Source organism: Heterocephalus glaber, unplaced genomic scaffold, assembly GCF_053883595.1.
Source record: "Heterocephalus glaber isolate CG9 unplaced genomic scaffold, H.glaber_assembly_v1.0 deba00001444, whole genome shotgun sequence".
NCBI lineage: Eukaryota > Metazoa > Chordata > Mammalia > Rodentia > Bathyergidae > Heterocephalus > Heterocephalus glaber.
Window position 1 is genome coordinate 30,915,021 of NW_028258297.1, and position 14,261 is coordinate 30,929,281.

General features: G+C 45.2%; 1 protein-coding gene and 1 long non-coding RNA gene across 2 annotated transcripts in view; one reads left to right on the top strand and one right to left on the bottom strand.

Moving 5' to 3' along the window:
- The window catches only part of Dyrk4 (dual specificity tyrosine phosphorylation regulated kinase 4), a 39,657-nt gene that overhangs the window by 1,559 nt on the left and 23,837 nt on the right, over window positions 1-14,261 (bottom strand). Inside the window, 5 exon segments of the mRNA XM_087213590.1 lie at window positions 972-980; window positions 2,013-2,142; window positions 5,211-5,271; window positions 7,422-7,594; window positions 9,626-9,707. Of these exon segments, the coding sequence (XP_087069716.1) occupies window positions 972-980; window positions 2,013-2,142; window positions 5,211-5,271; window positions 7,422-7,594; window positions 9,626-9,707 (455 nt within the window).
- Window positions 5,374-6,720, top strand: LOC110346657 (uncharacterized). The gene is made up of 3 exons (XR_002390824.2): window positions 5,374-5,597; window positions 5,716-5,831; window positions 6,566-6,720. It is a non-coding gene; the product is annotated as an uncharacterized LOC110346657 (long non-coding RNA).

A 14,261-nucleotide genomic window follows, 5' to 3' on the forward strand; every position in this document is an offset into this window, starting at 1 on the left:
TGAGCCAATATTGACCACAGAATATTTTACCAGGTCTTTATTCTACTCATTAGTGGCATATGAAATAAAATGACTCATCCTTCTTTTATGTCAGTCTTTCAACTACCTGAAAATGTTTATATCACCACTGTTGATCATATGATACGGCTTCTACCCTCTGGCCATCTTCTAGGATAGGAAATTCAATCTGTGGCCCATCATGCTGGGACTAGCTCCCAGCTGCAGGGAGAACATATGAGCTTTCTAGACTCACGGAGGCCACAAACAAATCAAGATCCCAGTTCTTTGTCACATGCACTGCTGTTAAACTCCTTTTCTCTCCTGGACTTTCAGAGTTCTTCTACATAAGATTACACCCTTTTGGCTCATGTTTTAGTCTCTCATATAAATGATTTGCCATTTGCAATGTACAGATTAAGTAACAAGCCCCATGGGCCTCTTACAAGTTGTAAGCCACCAGTCCTTTGTCCTAGAAGAGACCGTGTCTTTCTTGGTGTTGAGCTATGTTCTGCGTGGTTGGGTTTCCGGACACCCCCCACTCCACCCCTCCCCACCTTGGTTGTCAGGTTCTGTCACTGGGAAAACACATTCATTCTGTAGGCTCAGCACGAGACTAGGGTGGCATATGGGTTTAAAAACAGATCCTTCCCTATCTCCCCTATTAAGAAAAGAAGCAGAATGGCCTCCCATGGGAATGGTTTCTGCACTAGCTGATGCTTTTTACCCTCTAAGTTTGTGCCCGAATTTCAGAACACACAAATGACAAAGGAGTATTTTGCAAAATTACTCTTTCTCACTAGAAGAATGAGAGAATACAAAGATATGATCTTCTAAAAATTCTAAACAATTACAGGATCTTACAGGTACCCTAAGAACATCCCATTTTATAGAAGAGGAACTGAGACCCAGAGAGAAATGGTGGTTTACTAAATGTCACATGGTTAACTTGCTTGTATTCAGTGGAGACAGACTTGCAAAACCTCTTTAACAATAAAATAGTGAAACAAAACAAAACAAAAAAAATAGTGAAACAATAGCCAATGTTTTCCAAACACCTAAACTGGACATTGCTGGGTGCTTTGTGTGCCGATTTCTTTCTAGTATGACTTGACTAAAGCACAGCACCAAATTTCTGGTAGCACCAGATTCAAAATTACATGTAGATTGCAAAATGCTGTGCATAATAATGCTTTAGAGCTCATTCTTTCCCTAGTTCCCTAATGCAAGACCATTTGAACACAGAATCCTAGAGGCATGGGGAGGAGTCCTGAGCCAGTGTTGCTGGATATTCGAGCCCACAGGTCCCCTGAAGGTGGTCACTTCAGTTCAGGAAGCAGAAGACACGAGGACTTTCCGGTAGGCCTGCTCCCCAGCAGCTGGAGGCCAAGAAAGCAACCAACTCTGCCCACACATTGTGTAACCCAAGGCAAATCCACCTCTTGGAGCCAAGCCAGCTCATCTGCCCTGGTCCTTACACAACAGAAGAGAGTGCCGTCTGATTCGGAAGAGAACTGGAGGCTCTAAAGCTCCACCTTCAATATTACAGCCAGCCTTTGTGTAATGACTGCTCTGCCGAGACTAGATCATTAAATGGCTTAGTCTCTACCTGAGGAACTGTATGTAGTGTGTACAGTGCAATATTCAGAACAAAGAAGTGGTCAAAGGAAACTCCAACTGCAAGGCTTTGCTTTTATTTGCGTGACTCTTACGTGCAGGGCTGTAATGTATGACGGACCTAAAACTACAGTACTGCACAGTGCAATCAGCAAAAATTACAGTACTGTATAAATAAGGTGTACTCTGCAAATAAAAGACAGCAAGGCTCTGTCAATAAGAGGTACAGAACTGTACAAAAGAAAAAGAAGGTTGCAAGTCCAAACAGTCGTTAAATGAGGACTGTCTGTATTGTTACTTTTATAACCCTTCCCTAGTCTTACAATTACACTAGCAAATGTGTGCAAAAGTGTACTACTTCACAGGAATCCCAGAGGCAGTGGTACCCAACAACTCACACCAAACACCTTCTGAGAAAGTCCAGGAAGCTGGAGTCACAGGTTTTCAGCACCATCGTGAGATCCTTGGAGTCTGGGTATCTTTTTTCCCCCTTGTTGTTGGTTATATTTTTAGGAAAACCTTTGGGGTCTTAGAAATACAACATTCTGACTTAGTTCCAGGTGTAAATCTTCACTGGTCACATCACAGCTGCCCACTCAACCATGCTGCCTGCTGAAGTGATCTTTGCTGCTCCATTGCTCTCTGCTCCATCTGTCCGCCCTCCCACCCATCTCCACAGACAGGAGCCCCAGGCAGATTACCCAGGAAGCTCTATGGACACTGCAAACAGGTTCTCCTCCTCTTCCATATGCTCTCCACTCAGTTTAAATGGTTCACTATGAACCAACATAAGCTTATAATGATAAAAATGGTGATTATGATGATAAAACAAATCTAAATATAAAAGCGGCTCTGGATAACCCTTCCTGGGTTATCTATGCTTTTGTTCCTTTCTCACTAGCCCAATGAAGTGAATATTGGGACATCCAGAGGGTATTTTACAAAGAGGCTTTGGTGAGTACTTTCAGAGCTCATGCACAAGCCATACGAGCAAATTAACCTCATTCCTTCTTTAGTGTCACAAATTTTACTGTTCAAATGGCTTTCTTCAGGCAATTCTGCTGATTAAACTCTTTGCCAAATGGCCCAATGTGGAATTTGTCATCCTTAAAAAGAAGCCAGAAAAACAGCTCCAAAAGTTTCCCAAGGGTGTTTTGCATGATGCTTTCAGGCTAAGACCATTCATTTTCACATTCAGATTCTTGCACGCATGTTCAGAAAAGCTGACTGCTTATGCTGACACCGTGTAACTCCTCATTTAATGGGGAATGTGCATACATACGCACACAGTTTACACGTTGAACTGAATTCTCACCGAACTCAGAGAAGTTCACAAAAGGCACATTCTAGAAGGTGCATAATGAAGTTCTGCTATTACTTCTGTAACCACTGTAATTTGCAGGACATCTGCTCTTACTAAATTCCTGGGAGACATCCATGAATGTGAACATGAGTGAGTGTGTACATATACCTATGGGTGCCTGCACCTGTATGTGGACAGAAACAGGACCAGAGGAGTTGTGCAAGGCCCGTAAACTCTTACACACCCCACTTCCCCTCAGACAGTGGCACCATGCTCCCACTTTGTCAGAATCAAGCTCACAGCCCTATAAATAACTCCAGAAGTGGTCTTTATGTAATTGTTTATCTCACCCCTCTGGCCCTCGCCATATCGCCTTTTTCCCTCCATCTCCTGCCCCTTGGAGCACCTAAGTACTGTATCTCACCATCCTTGAGGCAGCTTTGCTGTACTGCTTAGGAATATTAATCAGTAGTGGCTGGGGTCTGGGAAGCTGTTAGCCAAACTCTGGGAAAAGGAGAATCAAGACCTGAAGAGGTGCAATGTTTTCCAAACTCATCTTGTCATAAGAATCATAAGGAACTGTTATTAAAAACATGGAATCCTGGGCTTCACTTCAAACCAGTGATATTGTAGGCCACAGAAAATAGCATGGGAATTTGCATTTCTTCCAAGCACCCAAATGATTGTCATAATCAGGTGAAGTTTGAGAAATAATGGAGATGACGTGGCTCCCAGCAAAGCCCTATCTTAGGCAGGAAAAGCTGGATGTGGTGGTCCAAGCCACATCATCATCCTGAAGTTTAGACCCAGTGGTAGAAACCAAGCACTCTATGAAGCGGGCATGTGAACGTCTTTGGTATCTTCCTGCCAAATGCACTCTATTCCCTTCCCCCTGTTCCACCTTCAGTGCTCTCATGAAATCAGTGTTAAAGAGTTAGAATGTGACTTTTCCTCCCAAGTCTTTTTTACCAGAAGGGAGAAGCAATATCCACATTTTACTTCCTCTAAACTCTTCAAAACTCAAAATGCTTAATTACATAAGCGGCTGGTTGGGAAAAGTGTTTGAGATCAAAAGGCCAGTTCCATCGCTCCATGTATGTTACACCAGGGAGGCAGCCAGTCTCTGCCTGTGCCTGACTGCTCTGAAGAAAGGTGCATATGTGGACACTATTCTAAGAGAGCCAGGACACTACTCTACCAGTGCCAAGGCCTTACAACTCTGGTAGGGCTCAAGGTTCTAACTGTTTACCAAACGATAGAGAAGATGATGGTATAACTCCATGTGGCTGAACCAGTACACACTGAGCAGCATGACCAAAACTCTTTGTCCTAGTGGCTCCCTTGTGTAAATGTTTTAACTCTTCCTACTGATGGGGCCAGTTGTGGGAAGCTATGCGATTGACCTGCCCATTCGAAGGCCATTCTCAGTTGAAAATAAGAGTGGGAAGGCTAGGAAGATTGGAACTCTGACCTCAGTGGCTGATCAGAAACATCATTCCAGATGGCAGAGAGTTCCTATCTGTGGATTCCCCTCTCTTTGCATCTGGTTTGTGTACACTTGGATAACCTTCAGGCCACTATGGATTTTTCTGCTTAGGAACCCCTTAGCTTCTTGTGATTCTTTGAAAGGATTTCAGGTCTGGGACTTACTTATTGGTGTATAGGGTCCTTGGAAGCCCTACCTTACATGGTACCTTGCTGTTCCACCTGTCCACCTTGTACAGATAATTCACAAAGAAAGACGGGATCACAGAGTCCAGAGTTTGGGAACTGTGATGAGAGGGACATCATGGAGCTGTGGGTGAGGTGGAACCCCAGCAGACAGACAGATGACCCGTTCATAATTGACCAGCAACAACACACCACAGCAAAGATATCTGGACAGTCTTTCTTTACCCATTTTATACCACAACTGCAAGGAGCCTGGGACAGCAAGAGCCTGGAGATTAGGAGACAGTTAGCAATAGAGAATAATGTTCCATTAATGCTAAAATACAACTATGGTGCATAGTGAGAAGAGGCAAGCTATTTGGGGAGGCAACAACTTCTGTGAGAGGGTACAGTTATAAACCCATTCTTACTGTGACTTCCTCCACCTCAAATTCATCATGCCAATTGGTACCACTTTTCATCGCCATTCAAGCTGCTCATCACAGCTTTCTCTTTGTATGAGGCTGGGAAAAAAGCAAAATCACCGAGTTTAGGGTATGGGAGGCGTATGGGAGGCATCTACCAGGCCAGAGACACCTCATTAAACACATTGGAACAAAGGAAGTTAGACCCAAAGACTTACCAAAGAATGTCTGTCTCCTGGAAGCTGTCTGGATAAAGTGGGTGGGTGGCAGGCCCAGCACCTTCAACAAGTACAATGAGGTTGGTTCACTCTTTGTGGAGTCATAAAGTCAAAGGCTGTTAAGAGCTAGGCAGATTTTGGTTAAACTCTGCCTTTTACTGTGAAGGTCCCAGGGATATTAAGTAGTGACATCCAGTGAGTGGACAGCAGACCCAAAGCCTATGTCTTTCAACTCCTGATCCAAGGCTGTTTCTTGCCCTAAGACTGAACGGTGCCCATGTTACTCTACACAGTCATCAGCACCCTGGACAGCGGCCAGGCCTCGCTGTCAGATGCCCGATCACAATGGATTAAAACGGCATATCACAACGCGGAGCACTAAGAAAGGTGAGGAGGGTAAGGAGACAAAAGTCAGCAATGGGCATCAGACCCTTACAAGATAAATGTATTCTTGGGAAGAAAAGTGTAGACCCGCCTGATCACTTTCCTAACTTGCATTTTGTAGGGGTTCAGAGAGACTGAGAAATTACCGCGGTCACCTTCAGCCCTTGTTCCCAGCCATAATCCACCCAACCCTGCCTTCCTGCTCCTCAGCGCCACCTGAAGTCAAGAGGAGACCAGGTCAGCCTTAGGGCCCCCAGTCTCCGGGGCGTGAGCAGCAGGAGTGGGTCAGAGACACTTCATAAAGCCACCCTGTCAGCCTGAGAAACCATCTGTCCTGACCCCTCATTTCCCAATCTAGAGCAGGGAAGTGCTGTGCAGAAAGACAGGGCCAGAGCTCCAGCTCAGGTTCATAGCTCCAGGCTGGCCTTCATTTCACCATAGCAACATTTCCAGCCCTTTTTCACTAAATGATTTTAATACTCTATCAGAGTCTATGAGTGAATTGTATATCTATATTTAATAATTCTTGTATTATTCTACCTTTATCTTTGAGATAATCTGGAAAATAAAAATTTAACATACACACATATATAGAATAGATAGATAAAGATCTTTACTTGTAATCAAAATATCTTTGTTTACTTAGAAAACCCTAAAATGTGAAATTTCCAATTTTTTTAGAAGATTTTTCCCCTTTTTCTCTAATTTAGCTCCATAACAAGACCCTTAATTAAGAGAGTAACCGTTAATAACTATATGGTGAGTCTTGACAGCCTTTTCCTTGTAAGATGGTCTTCCCAGAAGGTCAAAACCAGGTAAAGACAGTGAGTTAGCACTATGGATTTTTTCTGCCAGATAATTTCCTGTTATTTGCTTTCAACAACATTGTGATCAAGTTGTCAGATAATAAGGTTGGTGAAAATAATTTCTGGTGGCCTATCACCATTTGATTATTACTTCGAACACAAAAGGGGCTACAGCACAAGGCAACAGAGCAAGGACAGGCTTCCCACCCTCCTGGATTCAGGTCTGTGTGTCGGTCAGCATGTGGATGGCACTGATTCTGAGCTCATTCACCAGCAAGAATACTCACCTACAATACAGAAGTCGACCAAGAAAAGAGGAAACCCCACTCTTCATTTTGAAAGAGATGTGTGCTCAATAAAATTTCACATTTTCTGAATAATAATTATCCATACTTGTGCACTACCTAGCTCTGTTTTAATGATCTCATCAGGAAAAAAATTCATACCCATGAGGCTTATGGTAATAGGAAAAATTTAAAGTTATAGTAATTGACAAAGGATTTCAAAATAAAATTATTAAGTTAGAGTATAATTCTGTGGAGGAAGTAGAATAGAAAAAAGTTCATTCAAGGAGAAAAAAGAGCAAAGTACAAGGTACAACTTATTCACAAAGTTTTTAGATGGATTTTCATAGGTGTCAGGTCATTCCTTCTTAATTCTCAGTAATACACAGGACTGGTATAACAATTTTGTTTTGTTTTGTTTTGTTTTTTTGGTATTGGGGATTGAACTTGGGTCCTTGCGCTTGTGAAGCAGGCACTGGAACCACTGAGCTAAATCCCTGGCCCAGAATTTTGTTTTAAATGTCACTATTAACAACAAGGGGAAATGCCATCCTTTGGAACTATTTAAATTTATGGTAAAAATGTTAGTTCTCAACCATGTATAAATGGTATATAATTTTAGAGTTACTTGTAGGGAACAAGAACCCCAGGAGAAAGGCAGTATGCAGGCTGCTGTCCTTGCTGAGGCTGCCCCAGGCCCCCCGGCCTGGTGCCTGACCCGGCAGCAGCCCCCTCACCTCCATGATGCAGGCCAGCTGCTCCACCTCCTTCTCCCCAGCGAACAGCAGGCATCCCGTTTATAGCTCAGCCATGATGCAGCCCAGGCTCCACATGTCGATGGCCATGTTGTAGGGGTGGCCCAGGATCACCTCGGGGGAGAGGTAGAACTGGCTCTGGATGTAGGTGTACACTGACGGGCAAAGAGCAAGACCCGGTTCGGGAAGGGCTCCCCTCCAGATCACCGTGCAGCTGAGCATGGCTCACAATTTACTCCTCTGCCTCCATCTCGTCAGCCTCCAGCTTTGCAGAGAGCCAAATGCCATCCACCGGCACTGAGCCCCGTCACTCCCCAGGATCATCCAACCCTCACAGAGCCTGATTACAATGCAGACACACTATCCCGCACTATTCACAGGGAGCTCCTGGCAGGCATTGTTACTGGGAGATCAACTTAAATCAACCAAGTTTAAAAAAAAACCATGAAACTAATATAAACTCAGCTTTCAAAACTGTCAGATTAGCTTTGGGTAGACAGCTTCTGAAAGTACCACAAGTTAGCAAATGAGAAGGCACGGCAGATTTGGCTAGAAGACATGCAAGATATGTAATTTAAATTTCATGTGTATTCAATACACTATATGCATTTATTGGATAACAGGAGGTATAGAAACAAACCCTCCACAAAATCTCAGCAGATGAGGATATATAGAAGGCAATATAGGGAGCCTAGATTTTATGGAGGAGGAGCCTGAAGCCTGAGGAATGTGACATTTTGGTTATTTCCAGATAGCTGATTCCTGATTACCCGGGGAGGGGGTACTGTAATCACTTCTCTGTTGTTTTAATTGGTTACAATAAGGACGTAATTATTTTGTAACTCAAAACAAAGAAAACATTTGTGATGAAGACTTTTATACATCCTGCTTGTCCCAAAAGTACCAGAGGTACTTTGCAACATGCACAGAGTATTTTAGAACAGGAATTTACGGGTACCAACATAACAAGTGGCAGCCATTATTTATTGCAAGGGTTGCTTTCAATCCTTACAATTACCCTATGGAAAAGGTTCTGTTATTGTCTCCATTTTAAAGGTGAGGAAACAAAGACATGAAGAATATGATGAATATTTACATTTTTAAAAATTCATTACAGGGAAAGGCACAATGCCATTCATCACCTTCAAAATACTCCCCCTTGCTTCAAACAAATGTATCCCATTGCTCTTTGGGGGTTGTCTTTCCAGTCATTAGTTGTGCTATCCTGGCTGACTCAATGTCCTGAATCCATTCAAAATGTTTACCTTTCATGGTCATTTTGACTTTGAGGAAGAGCCAGAAGTCACACAGTGCCAGATCCAGTGAATAAGGGGATGAGGACAAACAATAGTGTTTTTATTTTACGGCAATTGCCATAAATATTTGATTAATGAGTGATCGAAAAATAATGTTCACATTTTTAAAATGTACTACAGGAAAAGTCACATTGCCATGAATCCTCCTTAAAGTACAGATAACTCGGTTGGAATTCATTCCGACTTTGTGTTCAAACACTGAAAAGTTTGAGAACGGAACATATTTTTCCCATAAGAAATAATGGAAAATCAAGTAATTGGTTCTAAGGCCCCAAAATTACACTTATAAATTCACTTTCCAGGACTTTAACAAATTTCGCAATGATTTCTTTCTTTGGCTCTATGGTGGTTCTCACAGCTTCCTAAGCTAAGAGAGCTTTACTGCTGGTATCGCTAACTTTCTTTGGAGCCATGGTTACGATACTTTATGCAAATAAATAGCAAAACAACAAGCACAGTGAAGACTGTTTTAAGGCACTGACACAGCGCCACGCGCTGTCTGGGTGAGAGCTGCACTTAGACTGCAGCGTCTGTGACTCACTCTCGCCTGCACAGGTTTTCTCAACTTGGACTTTCCATTTCACTACTGAGCAAAGTTACAAAGACTGAGCAGATTGTTTTCAAACTTTGCTGTTCGAGTAGTGGCTTCATGTTCACAGAATATGAGAACAGTAAAGCGCCCTTATAATACGTGAACCCAACCTGCTCATTTTATAGATGAAGGAACTAAGGCTCAGAAGGGTGAAGCACGTTGTTAAAAATCATGCTGGCAGCACTGACGGCTGGGCCCAGGCTAGAAGCCCTGTGGCCTCGTGCAAAAAGGGAGAGAAATCACCATGGAGCTCAGACAGGGGCTGGCATGGAGCCTACCTTTCTGGTGTTCATAACAGCTTGCTCCAAAGTCAATAACTTTGAAAGAGATGGGGCCCTTTTGGTATAGCACTATGTTTTCCTAGAAAGAAAAGACATATGTCATGTCTATTAAAATTAATGTTGCCACAGGCTCTCTGCTTTCTCACCCCCTCATTCACTGGGTCTAGGGCCATGCGACTTCTGCTCTTCCTCAAAGTCAAAAGGTAAAGATTTTGTGTTGATTCAGGACACTGAGGCAGCCCAGCCAGGACTGTACCATGGTCTGTACTGGCATTTGCGGCTTTGCAGTGCGCTTCTACATATATCTTGTCTCTTTCCCACATGCTGTGTAACTCATGCAGACTGTGGGCATCTTTGTATCTTCTCTGACACCCGGTGCTATGCCTTGCTTGCATAAGGCCTTAAAGAAAGCCACTGGCTGAGTTTGTTTGAAGGCCCTGCTGACAAGCAGCTGTGACAGAATGAGAGTAGAGAACCAAATCGACAAGAAGGAGGCAATGATTTGGTTGGAGGTGTGGTTCTCATCTGACTTTGGGGAGCCCCAGGCTGGCTGTGTCAGTAGCATGACAGATGGGAAGGCAGAGCTCCTAGGCTCTTCTCTCAGTGTGATGTGCACTGGCTAAGATCAAAGGATTAACCCCGATTGCTCTCCTGGGACCTCAGACCATATGAGTTGATCTTCCCCTGGGGTTGCCACTGATACCTGGTAATGCACATGGCTCTCCCAGGGCATGATGAGAGTCAGACAGATAATTCCTTTGAGAGAAAGACTGAGAAAACCAACTGTCTCATAACCACTGTTTTCTCCCTGGGATGCAGGAAAAGATCCTGGCTAGATACTGGTGTTCTGGCTCAGACAAGTGGTTTATGACCCCAGGAGAAGCCTAACTAGTCCTTCACTGCAAACCTCTTTCCCTGGACAGGAAAATCAAACTAATAATCGGGTGCTGGCCTCTGAGAACAAAACTTCAGGAAGACTTTTCCACTCTAGCATTAAAACCCAAGATCCCAAGCCCCAGGATAAGTCTCCAAGGAAGCACAAGGTGCCTTTGACAGCAGCAGGTGTGACTTTGGGGCAGTGGCGGGGGCAGGGTTGCTGATGTCAGGGTGTCGGGAGCCGAGCTGAGCTGGGCTGTAAGGGGTTGGAGTGTGGCTTAGGACACAAGCCCAGACAAAGGAGCTCGAGCCTGCACCCTACTGTGGCTGTAGAAACACAGGTGAAGTGGGAGTGAGCCCTAGCTTCCCATCACTCCACTTCCCCCAGGCTCACAAGGGCTGAGGGACAGATGTGTTAATGCAGACAGCAGGCACTGTCTCACTGCCTGGGAACCCAGGCCAAAGGCTCCTGCCATTCTGTTGTCTCAGGGACAGGGCACAGTGAGAGGAAGAAGGAGGCATGAGCAGGAAAGTACTGAGTACAGACTGGCGTGTTTGGGAAATCTCCCTCCCCCTCGGTGGGCAGAGGTGACAGAGGCTGAGCCGGGCTCTGAATGGGTGCAGAGGTGCAAGAGGAGCTCACCAGAGACACGTGCTCTGGCTGCGCCCAAGTGCAGTGTGGGAGGTCAGCTGGGCCCTTCCCCGTGAGACCTGAGAGCTCACACACAGGAAGGACACAGGTGTTCCAGCCACGAGCCTGGCTCTTCATGAGGTCTAGAGACTCGAGACTTCTTAAGACCCAAGGCAGAAAATGGAAGTCACCCGAACACCAGCATGTCCCAGCCCCGTCCAGCCTCGCAGCTCTTCTGCCACAGTGCAGTAATTGAAGTCGCCCATCCTTCTTAAATGATCTCAGGTTGATCCACAAGGAGATGGCTTCAACTCTGAGCTGGTTCTGCCTTTGCAGAGGTGATATTTGCTGCCTTGGTGTTCTTGGCCTTGGTTTTGTCCCCTGAACAAGGAACATGCCTTAGTTAGCTTTACACAACCGCCCGCCCACAGTGGGAAATGGATACCTGGTGGCCCACAACTCTTTCTTCCTCCTCAAGCTCCCTCTCTAGCTCTTCAGCAGCTGTCACATAGATGAAGCTCCTTCCCCAATCCTCTGGGAAGTCTCCAGTTTATCTACCGAAGTCTGAACTTCAGCCCCACTCCCAACCCTGCCCTGACACCAGACCCTGGCCTGTCCCACGCAGCATGGAGGGGCCTCGCAGGTCCCCTGGGGCTGAGGTACTCCTTGGCTCACGTCTGAGTGTGAACACCAGCTGGGCCTTGAGAGTCATATGGGTGTCACCTCCTGGCCCTGGACTTTACAGTTTTCAAACCTCTCAAGGTAGACCCGATGTACCATGATCACACATGAAGTTGGCAAATGCCACCCTAACAAAAGACTCCTACATTTTCTTATTCAACTCATAGCCCTTTGGGCATTAAATTCTCCTTTCCCTATGTTCGTGTTTTCCTTTTGACTTATTGAAGTAAGTGCAAAACCTTGGCATATATCCTCACTACATTTCTACCTGGCGAGATTCCTGATGTGTGGTCCCTCGGGGACCCCAGTTAAGGACAAGGTTCATGGACGGGCAGGGAGGCCACACCATCAGCACCCTGGGCAGATCTGCACATTGCCCCAGCTTAACTGACAATTTCGTGTTTTCCACAGAGGCCCTAACATGTTATAAGAAACAGCTGTCTCTTTACGAGCAAAGTGAAATCTTGGGGTACGCAGAGCTGTGGTTTCTGGGACTGGAGGCTGAGAAGCTGAATGTGGACCCTGAGAAATTCAGCAAGACAAGTTTTGATGATGAACATGGCTCCTACATCAAGGTGATGAAGACTGGGTCACGGTGACCTCAGGGGCTTGGGGCAAGAGATGGGGGGGATATTTCATAACATTTTGTGTTGGTATTTTGGGGACTAGGCATCGGAACAATTTTACTGGTGCTAAACCAAAGAAATACCACGTTTAAGGGATGGAAGAATGTGCAATTTAGTATGCAAGATGTCCTGCTAAAAGAACACTGATTTTTCCCCAGAGGTATTTAAGGCCACAGATCTGCACCCTGGGTGAGCTCTTACAGGCTCTTCTGTGCAGCCCTGGAGCCCTGGAAAAGGCCAGGCTGCAGGAAGACGCAGCCTCCCCAGCACCCCTTCTCACTCCCTCTGTACTATCCCAAAGGTGGATGCCTTTCCATCTCATACTGGATGCTGTTTCTCCCACAAAAGTAGTGCTTTTTGAGTCACTAGTTCCTAGTGGGTAGCACTTAACTGCATTCCATTTTGCAAAACTTGATCCCAACACCTCCTTTCTCTCCTAACTGGACCTGTGGGGTTGCCAGGGAAGTGCCTCTTCCCAGGCTGAAGGTGAGAGCTAGGCAGCAGTCCCCACTTCTGAGGGTGTATGGATGAGCAGTGCTTGGTTTACCAGGGTGTGAGCTTTCTAGAGTTTCCTGTGTGGACATTTCATCACAGCTTGGCTCTAGGAGAGAAGATGAGATGGGTTCATAGAAAAGGTAGCTTTTCTTAACAGCAAGCAGGGCTAAGTTTCTCTATCATTGCTATACACACAAATGCTTGCAGGTCTTGGTAAAATGCAGGTTCTTATCCAGCAGGACTGGGTGGGACCCGAGAGTTTGCATTTCTAGAAAGCTCCTGGACTTTAGTGAGGTCTTCACTCTGAGAAGCAAGAGTGAAATTTTTTCAGCCTCCATTTGGAGCCCAGAGTCTTAGCAATTTTAGATCAAGGATCCATTTGGAAACCCAACAGAAGCTATGGGTCTTCATTTCAGAAAAGGCAACCTGCACATCACAAACCAATGGGCCTTGGTTACTAATGTTCAGTAGAAGCCTTACCTTTAATTTAGCCAGACATCCCCAGCCCTCCCCTCTGCTCCTTCTCATGCTCTACCTTGCCAGAACCTGGAGCCTGGGATGTCCCTAAAGATGTCAGTCGCCCTAGGTGAGTTCATTGGTACCAGTTGCAAAGTCTCAAGTCTGAGGTATAGTTTTGGCTGGAAGAGAGGGATCATGTGCTCTCTGTAATCTCCAGATCTTCATCCCTGCTTCATTGCAGTGCACACACAAATGCACTATGCAGGCAAACAAGCAACCTGGCTACATTCTCTTTTTTTGCCACATTCTTTTGTTTATTTTGTCAACAAATGTTAATTTTATTGAGCACCTGCGTAGGCTTAGGCATCTGGTAGGCTCTGAAAATGTAGAGAGCTGTCATAAATGAGACAACGCAGCCCTTGCCATCAAGTGATCACAATGAACAGAACAGGTGATATGTGAGCAGATGACTATGAGACAACCAAGCGGTGGTATGAGGAGTACTAATTCAAGGCTCGGAAGACACCGACATGTGTGCAGGCTGTGTCCTAGTCTGCTAATTTATGAGTAGGCTGACCCACTTCCACATACCAGTAATGTTCATGCTCAGATAAACAGTTTTGATTCCTCCACTGTGTGAAGATCCCAACCCCCTCCCATTCACACCCACAAACAGCACATCCTGGAGACTTGGACACAAACACTCACTCTTCACCTCTCCCACACTCAGCAGTGTAACCCTGGAAATCAGAGATGCGCAGAGCTTGAGGACATTAAGGTCATTTTGTCCAGACTCACACTTCGTCTTTACAGGCACAGGCCCTGCAGCTCAAGGCAGGGAAGTGGCTTGTCTGGAGCTACCTGA